General features: G+C 37.6%; 1 protein-coding gene across 1 annotated transcript in view; it reads left to right on the top strand.

The window, feature by feature from the left end:
- The window catches only part of GALNT8 (polypeptide N-acetylgalactosaminyltransferase 8), a 41,447-nt gene that overhangs the window by 2,202 nt on the left and 19,462 nt on the right, over positions 1 to 19,783 (top strand). Inside the window, 6 exon segments of the mRNA XM_006923940.1 lie at positions 1,375 to 1,641; positions 13,129 to 13,295; positions 13,856 to 13,858; positions 18,188 to 18,368; positions 19,093 to 19,209; positions 19,211 to 19,288. Coding sequence (XP_006924002.1) covers positions 1,375 to 1,641; positions 13,129 to 13,295; positions 13,856 to 13,858; positions 18,188 to 18,368; positions 19,093 to 19,209; positions 19,211 to 19,288 — 813 coding nt within the window.

The following is a 19,783-nucleotide window of genomic DNA, read 5'->3' as shown; positions in this document are numbered from 1 at the left end:
ATGTATTTGGAGACATGAGAAAAAAGAAAAAAGGAGGAGGAGAGGAACAAGGAGGCACAAAGCACCACAGCACCATCTACATCTTCCTTCATGAAGTTCATCATATTTTATTGTAATACAATTTCTGAAAGGCAAGTTTCATAAACTTGGTTTAATGAATGTCTCATAGAGAGCCTACTGCTTTATTCCCTGTAACTGGCACATGGAGATTAAATTGATGAATAAATGAATGAATAGTGTAAGAAGGTGAGGACAGAGGACAGGCAGACAGTGATAAAGAAAAGAGTGATACAGGGCAAGAAAGCTGATGAAACAAAGAGAAGATTGTCAGCTCCAGAAGCCCTGACTTTGAGCACATCCAGCTGGGTTGGACATTGACTTGAAAGTATGCTCATTGCATCTTCACCAAGAGGATGCCTTTGTACCTGGGCAGTTACTATCGCTTCCTGGCAGAGCACCCAGATCACACCAGGACTCTCACCCAACCCTAGGGCTTAGACTTCTGGAGACTTAAAATAGGAGTTCTGCTTGCAACCTGGCTATTCTTTCCTTGAGCTGGAGTGCAGTGTGCCTAGAGAAGTCATTTGAGCCATCACTTTGAGCCATCGGGTTTACTTCTTTACTTTACAAATCAGTTCTCACTCCCATTTTTTATCATGACAATTTAAAAGATTTTTCACTCTGCTCAATACCCTTCTTCACCTCTCCCCACACCCTCCAGCAGAGGAAACAGATAAACCAGGGAAAACAAAAAAATAGCCAAACTTTGCGTGCCAGCCTCTGTCCTAAGCATTTTATAAGAATTAATCTGCATGATTATCACAGCAACTCTCTGAGATGCTTGGTAAATCTAAGGCACCAAGAAGGCCAAGGTCACACAGAAAGGAGTGGCCACTGATAATGCAGTACAACGTTTCTCAAATTTTATCGTACAAAAGAATTACTCATTGATTTCGTTAAAAGTGCGGATTCTGGCATCTTCCCCTAACCACATCTAATCCTGAGATTCTGAGTTAGTTGATTTGAGGATAAGCCTGGATATCTACATTTTTATATAATCACAACAGATGACTCTCATGTGAGTAGTTCTTGGGCCTTATTGTCAATGTATTTCTCTGATCATCTTTCTTAGAGGAACTCAGGAACATATAAATTCTGATAGAGCTGAAAAAAGAGGTATGCTCTAGTGAATGCCTTGCCAAGACAGCCTGGCATGACTCTAACAAGTTCCCTTGAAATGTCACATCCTCTGGGACAAGAACTTGAAATTTTTAGAATTTGGAGAGGAATATATTTCAAAGAAATCTGAAGGCAAGGCAAAACCCAGGTACCTAATAATTGGCTGAAATATTTGTTCCCTTGCCCTTCATTTGCAAAAGAAAGTATGAAATTGGCAATGAGGCAACAAGAAAATGTGGACAACACACCGGGTAGGGTGGAAGCCAAGGCGAGTGAGACAGATAACCACAAATGCAGAGAGAAACTCTCCCCGAATTCACCGCTTTTCAAGCACTGGGGTGAGGACCTTTCTGAGACCCAGCAGAAAAAGGCACAGGACCTCTTCTGGAAGTTTAGTTACAATGTTTACCTCAGTAACCAGTTGCCCCTCAATCGTCCCATCCCAGACACACAAGATTCCAGGTAAGTTGGGCTTCCTAAGGTCCTCAGTTTAATTTGGGGATGAGCTTTGGGAGCAATGAAAGTCAAGGGTTGGAAAGAAAGTTGAGGGAATGGGAAATTGGTGGGGATGGGGTTCAGGGCATAGAAAGCTTTTGCAGGCTGACTGAGCAGAGTTCTTGTTTTTAATCCATTTTTTTAATGGCATCTCAGAGAAGATAATTGTTTCAAATATTTTTGTGCTCTTGGAGATGTGCAGAGATGTCAGAGAAACATAGATCCTTGAGAATTCTGATAGATGAGTCAAATTTATAATTTTACAGACAGAGAAACTGAGGCTGAGAAAGAGAATGGACTAGTGCAAGTCACATGGAAGTTCACAGCTCTACTTCTTTCCCTGTATTTTCTTCAAACTCTCTGCTTGGATTCCTCTTGGTTATTAATTTTAATTTACTCTCTCTTTTGGTTTCCCTTTCCCATTGTCTTTTCTCTTTCTGCTTCTCCTACCCTCCTTCACAAGTTTTTAATATAACACCTTCATTGAGATATAATTCACACACCATATAATTCATTTATTTAAAGTATAAAATTTGATGGTTTCCAATATATTCAAAGAGTTGTGTACCATCACCATAAGCAATTTTAAAACATTTTCATCACTTCAAAAGAAACCCCACACCCATTCACAGCCACTCCCCATTTGCCCACAATTTTCTCATCCCTAGGCAATCGCTAGTCAACTTTCTGTTCCTACGGATTAGCCTCTTCTGGGTATTTCACATAAATAAAATTAGAGAATGGGGGCCTTTGTGACTGGCTTTTTTTTTTTTTCACTTAGCATAATGTTTTCAAGTGTCATTTATGTTATAGCATGTATCAATATTTCATTCTTTTATTGTCAAATAATATTCCATTGTATGGGTATACCACATTTTGTTTACTTATTCACCATTTAATGGACATTTGGATTGTTTCCACTTTTTTGACTATTATGAATAATGCTGCTATAAACATTCATGTAGATGTTTTTGTGTGGACATACATTTTCACTTTTCTTAGTTATACCATAGGAGTAGAATTGCTAGGTCATACGATAACTATATTTAACATTTTGAAGACCTGCCAGACTGTTTTCCAAAGTGACTGCATCATTTTACATTCCTTTCAGTGTATGAGAGTCCTGATTTTTCTACATCCTCATCAACATTTGTTATTATTTGTTTTTTTTGATAATAGCCATCTTAGTGGGTGTAAAGTGGTATATCATTGTAGTTTTGATTTAAATTTCCCTGATGTCTAATGATGCTAAATGTCTTTTCATGTACTTTTTGGCCATTTATATACTTCTCTGGAGAAATGTCTATTCAGAGATTTTCTTCTTTTTAAAATTGGTTTATTTGTCTTTTTATTATTGAGTTGCAAGTATTATTTATATATTCTAGGTACAAGTTCCTATCAGACATATGGTTTGCAAATGTTTTCTTCCAAGTGGGTTGTCTTTTTACTTTTTTAATGACCTTCTTTGGTGCACAGAAGTTTTTCACACTTCGTTTGAGTTTAATCTTTTTAAATTTATTGAGATTTATTTTATGCCTTAGCATATGGTCTCTTCTGAAGAATGTTGTTTGTGCAGTTGAAAGAATTCTGCTGTTGTTGGGTAGAGTGTTGTATAAATATCTTTTAGTTGGTTTGCAGTGTTCTATAAGTCTTTCATTTCCTTGTTTATCTTCTGCCTAGTTGTATCTGTTATCAAAAGTATTGTATTGAAGCCTCTAAAGATTATTGTTGAATTGTCTATTACTCCCTTCAATTCTGTCAGTTTTTGTTTCATGTATTTTGGGACTCTGTTGCTATTTGTATATGTTTTTAATTGTTTTATCACCCTGATAGATTGGTCATTTTATCATTATAAAATTTCCTTTTTATCACTAGTAACATTTTTATTTTAACATCTATTTTGTCTGGCAGCAGTTGAACTTGGCCTGTGGCAGGGCCCCTCCAAGGAGGCCCTGGTCTGTACATCCAGTGGCTGGCTTTGGTCTGCGCTGTAGGACCACCTGGGGTTACACCTGAGGATGACACAACACAAGAGCAGACAGGGCAGGCACCAGAACCCTGTTAAAGTGAACCGTGCTCTGTAGTGTCAGCCCCTGCAAAATTGCTTCTCCACTGGCCATGGCCAGTCTTCACAATCAGATAGTCGATCTCTCTCATTTATGAGCAAATAAAGCTCAATTACATCAGGAGGGCACGCGCAGCCCATATAAGGGACATACCTAGAGTACCTGGCTCAGGTGACCAGGGAAAACTGTGTCACTGCAACTCACAGCACACCTACTACACACTTACTACTCTACTAAGACTGGGAGACATAGCAGCCCTACCTAATATCTAGAAACAAACACAAGTAGGCAGCCAAAATGGGAAGACAAAGAAAGTCCCAAATGAAAGAACAGAACAAAGCTCCAGAAAAGGAACTAAACAAGATGGAGACAAGCAATCTACCAGATTCAGAATTCAAAACACTTGTTATAAGGATGCTCGATGAATTTAGACGAAGAGTAGATGAACTCGGTGAGAACTTTAAAAAAGAAATTGAAAACATAAAAATGGAGATAGAAAACATGAAAAAGAACCAGTCAGAAATTAAGAATACAATAAATGAAATGAAGAACACCTTAGGAAGAATTAACAGTAGATTAGATGAAGCAGAGGATTGAATCAGAGATTTAGAAGATAAAGTAGCAGAAAACACCCAATCAGAATAGCATTAAAAAAAAAAAGAATCCAAAAAAATGAAGATGGTTTAAGGGGCCTCTGGGACAGCATCAAGTGTACCAACATTCTTATCATAGGGTACCAGAAGGAGAAGAGAGAGAGAACAAGGAATTGAAAACCTATTTCAAGAAATAATGACTGAAAACCTCCCTAACCTAATGAAGGAAATAGACAAGCCCAGGAAGCACAGAGAGTCCTAACTAAACAAGGTGAACCCAGAGAGGCCCACACCAAGACACATCATAATTAAAATGCCAGTTTAAAGACAAAGAGAGAATCTTAAAAGCAGCAAGAAAAAAGTAGTTAGTTACCTCCAATGGAGCTCCTATTAGACTGTCAGCTGATTTCTCAACAGAAATTTTCCAGGCCAGAAGGGATTGGCAAGAAATATTCAAAGTGATTAAAAATGGTGACCTGCAACCAAGACTACTCCACCCATAATCTATCATGTAGAAATGAGGGACAGATAAGAAAAAGCTAAAGGAATTCATCATCACCAAACCAGTATTACAGGAAATGTTAGAGGGACTTCTTTACGATGAAGAAGAAAAGATATTAAAAAAAGATAAAAAATATTAATAATAAAGTGGGAATAACTACATATTTATCAATAATTACCTTTGAATGTAAATGGATTAAGTGCTGCAATCAAAAGATAGAGTGGCTGAATTAATAAGGAAACAAGACCCTTACATATGCTGCCTACAAGAGACTCACTTCTCGAAACACAAACACAGACTGAAAGTAAAGGGCTAAAAAAATGTTTCATGAAAATGTAAACAAACAAAAAGCTGGGGTAGCAATACTTACACCAGACAAAATAAATTTTAAAATAAAGGCTATAACAAGAGACAGAGAAGGACCCAGTTATCCCACTTCTGAGTATTTATCTGAAGAAACCCAAAACACTACTTTGAAGGAACATGTGAATCCATATATTCATTGCAGCATTACTTACAGTAACCGGGATATGGAGGCATTCTAGGTGTCCATCGATGGATGAATGAATAAAGAAGAGGTGGTATATATACAATGGACTATTACTCAGCCATAAAAATGAATGAAATCTTGCTATCTGCATCACATGGATGGACCTAGAGGGTACTGTGCTGAGTGGAGGAAGTCAGACAGAGAAAGGAAAATGTCCCATGTGGAATCTAGAGAACAGGATAAACAAACAAACAACAGAAACAGGCTCACAGATACAGAGAACATTTTGATGGTTGTCACATTGAGAGGTGGGGAATCGGTGAAGGAGGAGGGGATTAAGAGATACAAATTGGTAGTTACAGAATAGTCATGGGGATGTAAGTTTAGCATGAGGAATATAGTCAGTAGTATTGTAATAACTATGTACAGTGTCAGATGGATACTGGATTTGTCAGGGTGATCACTTCATAAGTTGTATAAATGTCTAATAACTATGTTGTACACCTGAAACTAATATAATATTGCATGTCAACTATAACTAAAAAAAAACAAAAAAATAAAAATAAAATAAAAATACAATCTGACAATCTCTACCTTTTGATTAGGTAGTTTAATTCATTTATATTTAATGTTTCTATTAACATAATTGGATTTATGTCTGCCATCCTATTTTTGTTTTTTTATGTCTCGTGTTTTCTCTTCTCTAATCCTCTTTACCACTCTTGTTTTTTTTTTTACATTAAGTGAATACTTTCTCATGCAACAGTATAATTCTTTTAATAATTTTTCAGTATATTTTTATAATTATTTTCTTAATGATTGCTCTAGGGATTATCACATATGTCTTAATTTATCAGAGTCTACTTAGAGTTATTCCAATGAGATGTATAGGAAGTTTACTCATATATAACTCGATTCCCTCTTCCTCCTTTTTGCTATTGTTGTTACACATATTTCATATATATGGTACCAACTTAAAAATATACTGTTATAATTACTTTATATAATTTTATGCCAAGTAAAGATGAGAAAAAGAAAAGTGTAAATTTATAGAGTTTTTATATTTATCTTTTTCTTTGCCAGGTCTGATTCTCTGTACTTGTTCCCATGATTCAATTTACCATCTGGTGCCATTTCCTTACTTCAGTACAGCTTTGCTCCCATCCACCTCTTTTGTGCTATTATTGTCAAGTGTATTAAATAATTAAATGTTGTAGGCTCAACAATATAATTATATATACTTTAAAAAATATGATTACTTTTAAAATCAATTAAAAAAAGAAAGGAGAAGAAATAAGCATTAATAATGTTATTCATAATTACACAACTATATTTACTGGTACTCTTTGTTTTGTGTGTGGATGTGTATATTTGAATTACTGTCTGGAGTTGCTTGCTTTCAGCCTAAAGAACTTAGTAGTTCTTGTAAGGTGGGTCTGCTACCAACAAATTCTCTGTGTTTGTTTATCTGCGAGTGTCTTTATTTTACCTTCAGATTTGAAAGGTATAAAAGATACTTAGTTGGTAGTTTTTTTTTTTCTTTCAACACTTTCAATATGTCATCCAACTGCCTCTGGCTCTATTGTTTCTGATGATATCAACTATTAATATTATTGGGGTTCCCTTGTAAGTAGTGAGTTATTATTTTTGCTTCTTTCAAGATTTTCTTTTTTATTTTTGGCTTTCAGCATTTGGATTATGATGTGTCTCAATGTACATCTCTACAGTTATCATACTTTGGGTTCATTAAGCTTCTTGGATGTGTCTAGAAGTTTTTGAGTATGAATATTTCTTTTGGGGGTTACAAAATATATATTTTGCAATTTCTTCTTTCATAAAAGATGGTAATGACTACCGGGAGTATTTTGGTGGGAAGATTTTGAGCCATGTGGTCAAAGACGTGCATGCCATGATCTGTTAGAGATACCTGCCATCATGCAAATGGTGGCATGTGTGTCAGTATTTGCCACTTGCATACCAGGAGGCAAGTAGGACATAACACATTTTCTCCTGGGTTGGTTGCATAATTTGTCTTTAGGTATGAGGAGAATATGCTGGGATCAGTTGGCAACTTAAGTTTCCTTGTACTTATTTAATTTTGGAGCATTCAGATTTAATTCCATAGGTATCAACTCATGAAACTGCTTGTTAAAAAGTATTACTGTGAACAAAAAAAATGTGTGTATAAATTATCAATATATACTTTAATACCATCTGAGTCACACATGATACCTGTAAACCAAATGAGTCCTCTTCTTCCCTGCAGTCCATAAAAAAAATCCATGTGTTTCAGACATACATGAATTTCAGAGCTGAAGTATTCTGGAAACCACCATGGTTGAAGAACTGTAGGAAGACCGCTCCACTGACTTTCTCTGAGAGAGAAATAATTTAGTGAATCAGAGCTATCATAGAATCTTGAATTATTAGATTATATAAGAATAGACCAATGCCATTTAGTCCAGCTTTCTGGCTAAGCCAGATGCCAAAGTGATTGTAGTTACTAAGTTTCCCTAGCTTTCTGAATAGCTGTCTGATACCAGAAAGATGCCAGCCCTGGCAGTTCTCATGTTGTTGTGTCCTCTCTTGACCTTTCGGATATCAGAGAAAGGTTACCCAGGAGAGTGTTGCTTGGAACTGGAGAATCAGTCAGTCACTTTATTGAGTTTAGATAGATATTAAATATCAACAAACACACACATGAAAAGGCATGCTTTGATAGTTAATCTCTCATAGGCAGTCCACCAAAATGCTGTAGCCAGGACCACCGACAAAATTTTCATGGCCCAATACAAAATGAAAATGTAGAGCCCTTTGTTGAAAAACTATTAAGAATTTCAAGATGGTGATAGCAAAGTATTAAGCCAAGTTAACTGTGGGGACCTGTATGACTGTACAAGTTGCACATCTGGGAAGCTGATCTTGTTGATGACATAACTTGCCTTAGGAAATCCCAACATAAGAATATATTTTGCAATTACTTAAAGCCTGTTTGCATGTGCACATATTAATTTATTTATTGTGTAGAACAGTAGTTTCAGGCAAAGTCATGATATGCATAAAGTTTATCTTTCTAACTCTAATACCTAGAACTTACTCACCTTATCTATTTCTCCCATTGTGCCACTTGTTAGAAGTGAGAGAGGGCTGCGGTTCTATATTGGAAGGAGTTGCTAGAGATCAGTTCCTGTAGCTGTCATCCAAGCAATAAATATTTTTCAGTATCTGTCCAATATGGTAGCCATTAGTCACATATGTCTAATTAAATGGAAATTAAACTTGAATTAAATTAAAATTTTATGTTTTTGGTTACATAGCCACATTAGAAGTGTACAATAATCACATGTGGCTAGTGGCTATCATAATAGACACCCCAGATATAAAATATTTCTATCACTGAAGAAAATTTTATTGGATAGAACTGATCTATATATTTCAGGTCAGGTGCTGGGAAGCAAAGGAGAAGGAGAGATCATTCCTTTTGGAATTGCAGGAGCAACACTTCTTGCCTTTCTTGATATAAGGTGGTGAAGAGAATGTGAGGTGTGCATGAGAGAAGTGTTGTGAAAGCATTTAGAACATAGTGAAGAAAATATTCAGAAAGATGCGTGTGAGACTGGAAGAAACAAAATCTGAAGGTAGCTGATTGAACTATGTGGATTAGAGGAAAAAGAAGCTGAGCAGAGTTTAATTTAGTTTTCAATTTAGCATGATTATCAATTCAACCCTCAATGAAAATGCATATTTATTATATAACTACTCTGTACTAGACATGGAGAATTTAAAATTTACCTCTCATGCTCCTCTGCCTCAGCTTTAAATATTAATCACTGTCAGGCTTTAGCTTAAGGTTCTTATCTGCATGTAACTTGAGTGATTTTATCCAAGTCTTCACAACCAACCACCACTTACATGGTGACAACTATTGTTGTGAACAAGAAAAGCGGCTACTGCAGTAACATCCTTAAATGCATTTGTGTCTTTCCTCAGTGCCATATTTATTGAATGGAACCTTCTGAAATAAACACACAACACACAGAGGGGGTAAGAGTTTTATGCGACAGTGCCAGGATGAAAATCCTTAGTGTCTCCAAAGAGAGCTCTGAGCTCTGTTGACTGGTGGCATGGAGAGCTGCACATAGGTCCCCAGCCAGTGGCTACGATGGGTGGAAAGTTAGGTTTTGCACTCTCAGTGCACCCGTCCCTGATGCTACCGGGTTAGTCTTGAGCATCGTCAGTCTAAGATGTTCAGCTTATACGAACCTTACAAGATGGGATCCTTCTGCTTGTTGGCCCCTGTGGATGGGGGCTTTCCCAGGACAGTCCTGGCTGTCATTTCTGTGGTTTGGGATATTCCAGCCACACCCTAAGGGCGTTCCCATTATGTGCCAGTTGACTTTACTGTCATTTACTGGCTCCCATGGAATCTATTTTGTAAAGCCTCAAAAGTTCTCAATTCTTCATGCTCTATACACTCCCAAACTCACACGTCTCCAATCCACATTGTTCAGTTGCAGCTGTGGGACCATATATTCAGTAACCTGCGAAGGATTTCATGGTGTGACTCGAGGCACTTCAGACTCAAGGTGGCCAAACTTAAAAGCATCAATTTCTTTTTCGCCTCTCATTATTCCTAGTTCAGTGAATGGTGTCATTGTTCAAGTAATAATCATAACAACAACAAGAATCACCAAAGTAGTAATACGATCAGCTAACATCTATTAAATACTTCTTTGATTCTGAGCACTTTAAGCACATTATTGCACTCGACCCTCTTAATAACTAGGTTCCTGACATAGAGCTCCTGAAATCCTTGTAAATTCCTAAGTAATAAGATTATGAGAATCTTTTGTTCTATTGAGGGTACTCTGGGTGGGCTCCTGGATAAGGGCTGATCATGAGAGAGACCAAGCCTTTACCAGAAGCTTGAAATTTTCAGTTTTATTCTCCCATCCTCCTGAGAGGGGAGAGGGGCTGGAAATGGCATTAATAATTTATCATGCTTACATGAGAAAACCTCCATAAGATCCCAATAATACAGGGTTTGGAGAGCTTCCAGGTTGGCAAACACCTGCCAAGATGATTCTGTCGGGGAAAGAATAATCTCTTCAACAAATGTTGTTGAGACAACTGGGGATTTATATGCAAAAGAGATGAAGTTGGACCCCTATACCACACCACACATAAATATTAACTGAAAATGGTCATATGTGCAAATATAAGAGATAAAATGTAAAACTCTTGAGAGAAAACGTAAGCGTAAATCTTGGAGATCATGGATTGGGCAGTGCTTTTTAGTTATGACACCAAAAGTATGTAAGTGATAAAAGAGAAAATTAAAAAGTTAAACTTCATCAAAACTGAAAAGCCTTTTGCTGCAAATAATAGTATCAAGAAAGTGAAAAAATTCACAGAGTGGGAGAAATATTTGCAAATCATATATCCAGTAAGGTACTTGAATCTAGAATACTCTTACAACTCAATAATAAAAAGACAAATAACCAAATTAAAAATGAACAAAGGACTTAGACATTGCTCTGAATGACATACAAATGGCGAACAAGCAATGAAAAGATGCTCAACATCATTAATTATTAGGGGAATGGAAATCAAAACCACAGAGAGATAATATTTCATGTTCACTGGGATGGCTATCATCAAAATGACAGAAAATGACAAGCACTGTCCAGGATGTGGAGAAATTTGAACCTTCATTCATTACTGCTGGTAATGTAAAATGGTACAGCCACTTTGGAAAACAATATGGCAATTCATCAACTTGTTTGTAAACCAAAATTAATTTTAGACTGTAATAAAGAATAAAAGTCATTTATTTGAGAGGAGCTACAGCCTGGGAGACACAGATTCAGGTAGCAATCTTAATTGTGTTCCACCAAGACAAAAGGGAAGAAGTCTTTTATAGCAAAAAGTTCCCACCCAGGTCTTCAATTAGGTATGTTTTATGTAAATGAAGTATCAAAATTGTACATTTCTGATTGGACAAGGCAGGTTTCAGTCCACTGGTTCCCTTCAGTAGCTGACTCAGACAGTGTAAACAAGCAGTGCATAGTGCGAGAAGCCGAGAATTCAGTCTGAGGTCCTTCCCAGTGTACAGAGTAAGCGAGAAGTGCAAATAGCAAATAGCCGCTAAGCCCTTATTATTTATAAAATTTGGGCCCCTGGTTGACTGTGGGGGGGTCCATCTCATCAGATAAAGTCCTTCTTGGAGTTCATATCAAATGAATATTTCTTCTCACGGTCCACATGTTAAACAGAGTTATCATATAACTTACTAGTTGCACTCTTGGGTGTGTGTGTAAGTGAAATAAAAACATATGGCAACATAAAAACTTGTTCGAAAATTTTCACAGTGGCATTAGTAACCAAAAAGTGGAAACATCCTAAATATCTAACAACTGATAAATGGATAAACATGTGGCATATGTGGAATATTATTTGACAATAAAAAGGAATGAAGTACTGAGACTTGCTATAAAGTTGATGAACCTTAAAAATATTTTACTAAGTGAAAGAAGCCAGTCACAAAAGATCACATATTGTACATTTCTATTTACATAAAGAGTCCAGAAATGAAATTTTACAGAGATAGAAAGTAGATTATGGGGAGAAATGGTGAGCGACTGGTAATGGGTATGGGGTTGCTTTTTAGTGTGATACAATGTTTTAAAATTAGATAGTGGTGATGGTTGGTCAACTCTGAATGTTATAAAAAAACACTTTTAAACTGACAAATCTTATCATATGTGAAATGTTATCTCAATAAAAATGTTTTAAAAAGTAAACAAATGTGGCATATGATAAGCATTTAATAAATGGAAATTACAACATTTAAAAAAAATAACACAATTCTCTGAACAGTTTGCCACCTCTCTGTGGTGGTTAAGTAAAGAGTTATGTCAAAAAAGACTAAAAGTCTGAGAACATGGGGACAGGGTGGTGGAAATGACAGAAAGAAGGTCTCTAGCAAGGAAGCTAATTTGGGGGTGGAAGAGGAATTCCTTTGGGGGCATGATGAATGCTCAAGTGGAAATGTCTACTGAAGATTAATAAAAAAGAAATGGTTTTATCCCCATAAAAGGAACATTTTGGATAAACAAATATAAAATCTTGCTACTGTGATAAGCAAGTGAGAGTTTCCCTTCGTAACGAGCTTGGAGAGTTGATGAGTTGATTGATATTACAACATGTCTGTTGGTGGGGAAAAAATATAATGGCCACCATAATGAAAAGGTATCTGCAGACTGAAAAACAAAGCAGGCAACTCCATAGAATACAACAGAATTTATTATAGGGTAATTTACTTACGGGAAGATTGGGTGGGAGCAGAAAAGATGACCTAGCGATTCTGTGCAGATTATTCTCTGCTGCAGACTCCTGTTACAGTACATTTTTATAGTATAATTCTGGGTACTAATGACTGACAGGACAAAGGGACAAAGAATGTAGTAGCACCAGGGGCCATACCTCCTAGTGGTCTTATGATTGTTTATAATTAATACTACTACCAGTTTGATATTTATTTTGTTTGTCATGCCATTCCAGCTGTTACTAACAAACGCATATATGGCTACATTTTAAGGAGCACAGGTAATCATCAACTGGAAGGCTTTGATATGCTTAGTGAAGGCAGTGAGGTTGGTCAAAGATCACAGCATGAAAGGACACAAAGATAGAGATGGTTTTTGTTCATATCTACACCTATACACATTGTATGTAATGAAGACGCAGATTGTTTAAGTAATTAGAAAAAGTAATATGGTTATTAAAAATGGTCTCTTACAGATGTCTTCAGAAGACATATTCTTCACAACTCCCATCCCTCAGTGTCATTCTCATATTCATGAATGAAGCTCTGTCCATTATACAGGGGGCTATCACCAGTATCATCAACCGGACTCCATCTCGATTTTTGAAGGAGGTCACCTTGGTGGATGATTTTAGCTCAAATGGTGAGCAACCTGATTAAGGGATAGTAGTAAAAATGACCATTTATTGACTGTGCTATGCTGGAAAGGGGTTTTAGCTTGTATTCACAACACTTTGGGCTCCTCATACAGGAAAAAGAAAGGGATCTTTTATTGAGTGCCTATTTGGGCTGGGCACATTAATCTCCATGAAGTCAAGGCAGTGGGACATCATTTCGATCACACAGAGGAGGGGACAAAGACAGAGAGAACACAATATGTCCAAATGACATGGCGAGTCAGTGGTGGAACTGAATCAGGCCCAGAAGTGTGTGACTCCAAAGCCATCTGTGCCCTGTCCAGGCACCATGAGAGAGGCCTGAGGGAATGAAGTGAGGTCCAAAGGAGGATCTCAGACACCAAGAAGGGATTCAGAATCATTCCTTATGAGTAAAAAACCCCCAATCTTTCAGGTAATTAAACTGAGAGAAAAGGAGAGCTTTGGATTCTGAGACTCTTTACAGACACCATGTCCTTTGCTCACAACGTGCCCCCTTCCCACCCTGGTCTAACCCACCCAAGGAAGACGCATGGGGAAGTGGGAGGTGGTGGGTGAACCTGAGTCCTCACTTTCTGGGGTTTTAGAATCCAAGTTCTTCCCTTGTGAGCTCTATGTCCTTGAGTAATTTAACTTCTCCATGCTTCAGCTTCCTTATCTGCAAAACATGAACAATAATAATAACTATCTCATTAACTATAGTGAGAATTAAATGAGATAATAATGGTAGCTAACATTGTTTGTTCTAAGTACTTTACACATGTTAACTATTTCAATCATTACAATAACTCTATGGGGAAGGAACCACTTTATTTGCCCAAATCGCAGATGTGAAAAACTAAGTCAAGGAACTTGCTCAACATCACTCAGCTGGTAAGTGACAGAATTGAGATTTGACCATAACTTCAGAGTCTAGAGCCCTAGCTCTAACTACGGTGTTCACCAATATAATATACAGATTATGTACAGCATTTAGCACTTCTCAGGAAGTGCTAGTTCTTAGTTTTATCAATTTGGGGCACAAACTAGAATTAAGTCATTAATTCTAGCATGAATTAAAACAAATTCAAATTAAGTCATGAAACCAGAGATCTGGGCTAGTGATAAAGAAGAAATTTCTGATAGTAAATGCTGTAAAAGGACAGGGTGTGAGAGGAATAATTTGTTTCTTCTCTGAGGATCTTTAAGTACCTGACAGGTTATTGTATCTTCAAATTAGGAGCAGTTTGACCTGAGGTTAAGAGACAAATGTCCTCTTAAACTTTCTTTTATGGATTTCCAGAGACTAAGAACACTTCTTTTTCATGCTTCAAATACCTTCCTATCTTGTCCTTCCAATATAACTGCACAAAAAATGAGAAGGTACAATTCCAAAGCAAAATTCTGCCTCCCCCCCACCGCCCCCCCAAAAAAACAAAGAAAAAAGAATGGCTGACTTCACTTGTTTCTGGGCATGGAGACTGATACCAAGTTGCATACGTGGTTTTCAAGCAAGAAATAACTTAATTAGAAAGACCTCTGTTCTAGACATCTGAGAAGACCCAGGCTCCACTCCCTGGCTCAGAGATAACCTGAGGCGAGTCATCTCACTTCTCTGGGATTTAACTTCTTCATAGGGCAAATGCAGAGGCTGAGCTTGAGCACCTCTGAACCTTTCTCTATGGAAAAAAAAAAATTAATGGTCCTATAATTCCACATTCCATTAGGAGCAGAGAAGAGTTAATTTGTCTTCTTCCTGTGGAACAGTGAAATCAAAAGATAGAATAGTGATGGTGAAATCAAAGGATACAGGATTACAAACATAGAGTAGCCACGTAACAAAGTGCTGGATTGTCAAAACTATGTTCCTATCATTTAACACATTGCTTTCACTAGGTTTGGGAACTCAGTTATGTTTTTCACAGAGATAGCTTATTTGGATGGGCACAGAAGAGGAACTGTTAGTAATTCTTTGACTGCTGTCATTGGGACAGGAATTAGCTTCTTTCTGATTAACCATGGAAACCTCAGCTGGATTGGGCCTAAACCGAACTTAACTCAAAAAACTGTTTTGTGTTAAACTGAGAAAAGTAATTGGAAGTTTCTACTATGTGTGCCATAAGAGAAACTTACTATTCATGTGACTTTGAGGGGTAAGTAACTCCATTACTTCAAATTCCCCACCCCATTTCCTCATCTGTAACATGAGAAAAATAATAATGCCTTCCTGACAGGACCATTCTGGGGATTAAACGATAAAGGTAATGTCTTCAGCATAGGGCTTGCTCCCAATAAATGGTAGGTAGTGTTGTTATTTCTAGTTCATCTCAGTACCATTTGCAGTACTGTCGAAATGCCACAAGTTAGTATTAGAGTTGTGCTCCCTTCCTTTTCCCTGCTTCATTTGTATCAGGTCAAATGTTACAAGTGTCAATAGAGCTAATCTAAGTTTTTCAAAAATTATATTAATGTAGATGGGATCCAGTATTTTCTCCCCAATTTTAGGCAAATTCTACAATCAACAACTATTTATGGAGTTTCTACCATGTGCCAGGCACTGTGCATAAAAGAGAAAGTCAGTGATTTCGAGAAGTTTCCGTTTTAATTAATGAGGCAAGACACCTATGGAAAGACACCTCAATATATGAAAAGTAATGTATCGAAGTGAGTGCAAGAAAGCCCAGAGAAGTGGTTGGGATGACCTACAGAGGCTTTCTGGAGGAGGGGGACTTGGTTTGGGACTTGAAAGCTTGTTAGGACTTGAAAAGGCAAAGAAAACAAAGAAAGACTGGTTGTGGTGGGGAGAGATAGGGAGTGAAGAAAAAAATAATGTGAGCAAAGATGCAGAAGCCAGAAGCACCCTGAGCTGACCAGCCTGGAATAAAAATTTTTGTTGTGGGAGTCAGAGCAGGGAGTACCAATGAGAGAGCCAGGCTGAGAAGAGAGCATAGGTTTATTTTAGAAGATCCACTGAGGGTCTTAATTGTGCTGGACTATAGGCATTATTTCTGAGAGGGTGACTCAAAATCTACAACTCATAGAATTTTGGAATTAGAAAGGATCTTGATATATTATCCAGCCTTCTCTAAATTGAGGTAACAGAGATTCTCCAAATGGGAATTGACAGAATTAGATAGTAAGGGAGCCCAAATTACAGTCTAGATATCCAGAGTCTATGGCAACCACTTCTTTTCCTTTTTTTCTGTTTCCCCCATCCCCCACTATTTTGGTTCTCAAGTTTTATTCAAGAACTCATGCAAAATATTTCAGATAAATGAGATTTGATCCTCATCATTCTCTTTTTCATCCTAGTTAATCTAGAGGTAACGTAATTCCTAACTCTCTTTGCTCTTAGCAATCACATGCAACCAATCACATAGATTATTCTTCAAATAGTTTTTAGTGAAATATTTCAAATACCTTTTGGAAAAAGGAACATCAGAAATTGTGGTAATCTTGCTCTTGCTCCTTTCAATAGTTATAACCCCTCCACCAAGAGTCTCAGCTTTTCTATTCACTTTAATTATTTTATTTTATTTTATTTTTTTGGCCTGCTTCACCACAAGCTTTTTTCATGGGTGCCATGGTGGCAGCAGAGGCAGAAAAAAATATGTCAACTCCTTCTGATTATTTTCTAAATGTAGCGACTGGGTGAATGTAGCGACTTTCCACCTTTTGTTTCTTTTAGTAGATGAAAACAACCTTCATATCCATTGGCTCTCTTTAACACTTACGACTCTTGAGTCAGTCACCCTGGAGTGGAGCACGGAAAGTTCTAAAATGGGGCAAATTTTAGTAACATAGTCATGTAGGTATTGATTCCAGCTCCTGGCCACTCCAGGACTCACAAATCTACTCCTCTTCTGAGACAGGAACCAGAAAGAATCTCATCTCTGGGAAATGAGGGTGAGGAGATGGGGAAGAGTGGATGGAGGAAAATCTTGATAAACCCAATCAAGTACATAATTCCTGAGGCAGCATGGCATGGTGTTTAAATACAACATGGGTTGACATCCAGTTGTGCCACTTACTAAATGTGTAACTTAACAAGTTTCTTAACCTCTCTGTGCCTCAGTTTTTTCATCTGTAAAGTGGGGATACTGAAGTGTTACCTCATATTAATTCTTTGAGAATTAATAAATTAATATTATCAATGAATAACTCAGAGTCATTTGGTCAGATACCTTAAACGCTGCTTAGTGATTTTCATGCAAGTTGCTTTTATAACATGAGGACATCAACTGGTAGGCTGAGTCAAAGGACAAATGCATAGGTAGGCTTTATAAAAGTGAGGGGAGATAGGGAAGAAAAAACTATAAACAATCTTGGAATAGTGAAACTCATTTGCATAATTATGAGGGTAAACTGATTGGCTAAGAGCTGGAAAAAATTAGTCTGGGCATTCTGTCCCATTGGCCCTTGAGTAGGCCAAGTAGAAATAGCTAACACAGCACAAAACAATTTTAGTTGTTTATGTATTCTCTAGAAAATTTTGCATGTTTAGCTATGGAGATTATGCTGCAAGCTCTCTCTGCAAAGTCTGTCCATCAGCATTTGTACCTTAGTTCGATCAGGTCTGTCCTCATTCTTCCTAGAATTTCTCGATATACATAAAGCTTGTATAACAGTGTCTGACACATAGTAAGCAGTATTATTATTCTAAGATAATTTAACTTTGAGGGAAAGGAGGTTAGGAATGGCAATATTAAGCCCGAGGATGAAAGGGAGAGGAGAGGTAGGTGCAGGGGAAACACTGACTATTTTCTCAGTCAAAGCTGTAGAATTGCTCATCTTAAGCTAGAGGTAGTCTATATATATAATAGTATGTATTATAGTATTTCTGTACTGAATTGATTATGGCACTCGGAATTTCTATGGGTGTGCATTTGGTTGACGGGAGAACTAAAGGCAAACTTGGATGAGAAGATAAGGCTTTACAACCAGAAGTATCCAGGACTACTGAAAACAGTACAGCATACCAAGAGAAAAGGTCTTGCTCAAGCACGCAACACTGGCAGAGAAGTGGCCACGGCTGATATGGTTGCCATTTTGGATACTCATGTTGAAGTAAACGCTGGGTGGTAAGGCATCAGGAGCTTTCTTCTTTTGGGAAAGGGGAGAAAGGAGATACTGTGCATGTACTGAATAAAAGATGGGATAGTGTAGAAATAGGGAAAAGTCAACACAAGACCTTAAACAAAGGGATGCTCCAAAGACAAGATGCTTTTATTCAGAGATTTTGATTGGCTAAGGATAGTAATCTGGTGCTAGAGAAAGAAACAATGAGCTTGGAGTATTGACTACTGATTTCAACCCTGACTTTACCAAATACTTTGTAAGTTTGAATAAATCACGTCACCTAATTAGACATTCATGTCCTTTTCTGCAAAATGAAGAGATTATCTTTTGGTAATTCCTAAGGTTTTTCTCAACCCTGAAATTACATGATACAAAGAATGCTGTGTTTTGGAGAAGGTAAAGAATCGGATAGTAAAGAGACATCATTTTGGAAACAGGGATACCCAAGAGACCATTTGCATTCAGGCGGAATACTGATGAATACAGCTTGGGGATGGTATTTGGGTACTAATTTCAAATATGATTTTGCATGGTCAGCTACTAGAATCCCCAGCTATCCCAAAAGTTGCAGAGATTTTCTGGACTCTGGCTAGTTCTCCTCACCACCCAGCACAGCCTCAGTGAAGAAGGCGCTCAATGTCGGGGCAGCTTCTTAGAGCATCTTTGTCTGCTTGCTTCTTCCGCTTACTCTCATAACTAACCTGGGTTTGTTACACACTCTTCTAGGGCGGAGCCCATCCTGGCTCAGATTCAGGAAGACCACACTGTGATTGTGCCTCTTGTGTTTGATAACATTCATTTTGACACCTTCGAACTGGGTAAGTATGATTAGCAGTTGATGGGTTAACTGGAAACTATGGTGCCGCTATGATCCACTGCCAAAGGCCTGGACTGACCTGAATGATGTCACCGCTCCAGTGAAGTAAGTCTGACTGGGCTGAGGGAACTTGGATAGCACTTGGGAAGTCAGAAAGTGAAGATGTGGGTTTTGTTTATATTTGGTGGTAGTAATGAAAATGAGGTAGGGAGAGTGAAGAACAGGGGATAGAGAAAAAAAAGATGACCCCAAGCAAAAAATTAGAGACCCTTTGGGCTATTTGAGGGCTTCCGAGCAAAATAAAGCCAAGTATATAACATTTTAGAAAATATTTGGGCCATTTTAAGTATTTATCAGGCTATGAAATAGGGATACAAAGATGAAAAGGATGTACTTGCAATAGACTTTGGGAAGGGTTATGACAGCACAGGAGGTGAGAGAAGGCTACAATGTACTCAGTCCTGCCTGAGAGGTTAAGGAAAGGCTACAAAATAATAAGAGGCTTAGGTAGAGTTTTGAAGGCCAATCCATCACTGGACTTTCTATCCCTCACCTCCATCCTAACCCATTCATCATTGAGGGCTTAGTAACTCTCTTGCT

This window comes from Pteropus alecto, unplaced genomic scaffold (assembly GCF_000325575.1).
Source record: "Pteropus alecto unplaced genomic scaffold, ASM32557v1 scaffold76, whole genome shotgun sequence".
In the NCBI taxonomy this organism is placed as follows: domain Eukaryota; kingdom Metazoa; phylum Chordata; class Mammalia; order Chiroptera; family Pteropodidae; genus Pteropus; species Pteropus alecto.
The sequence above is the reverse complement of the archived record's forward strand: the minus strand, read 5'-3'. Positions and strand labels throughout refer to the sequence as shown.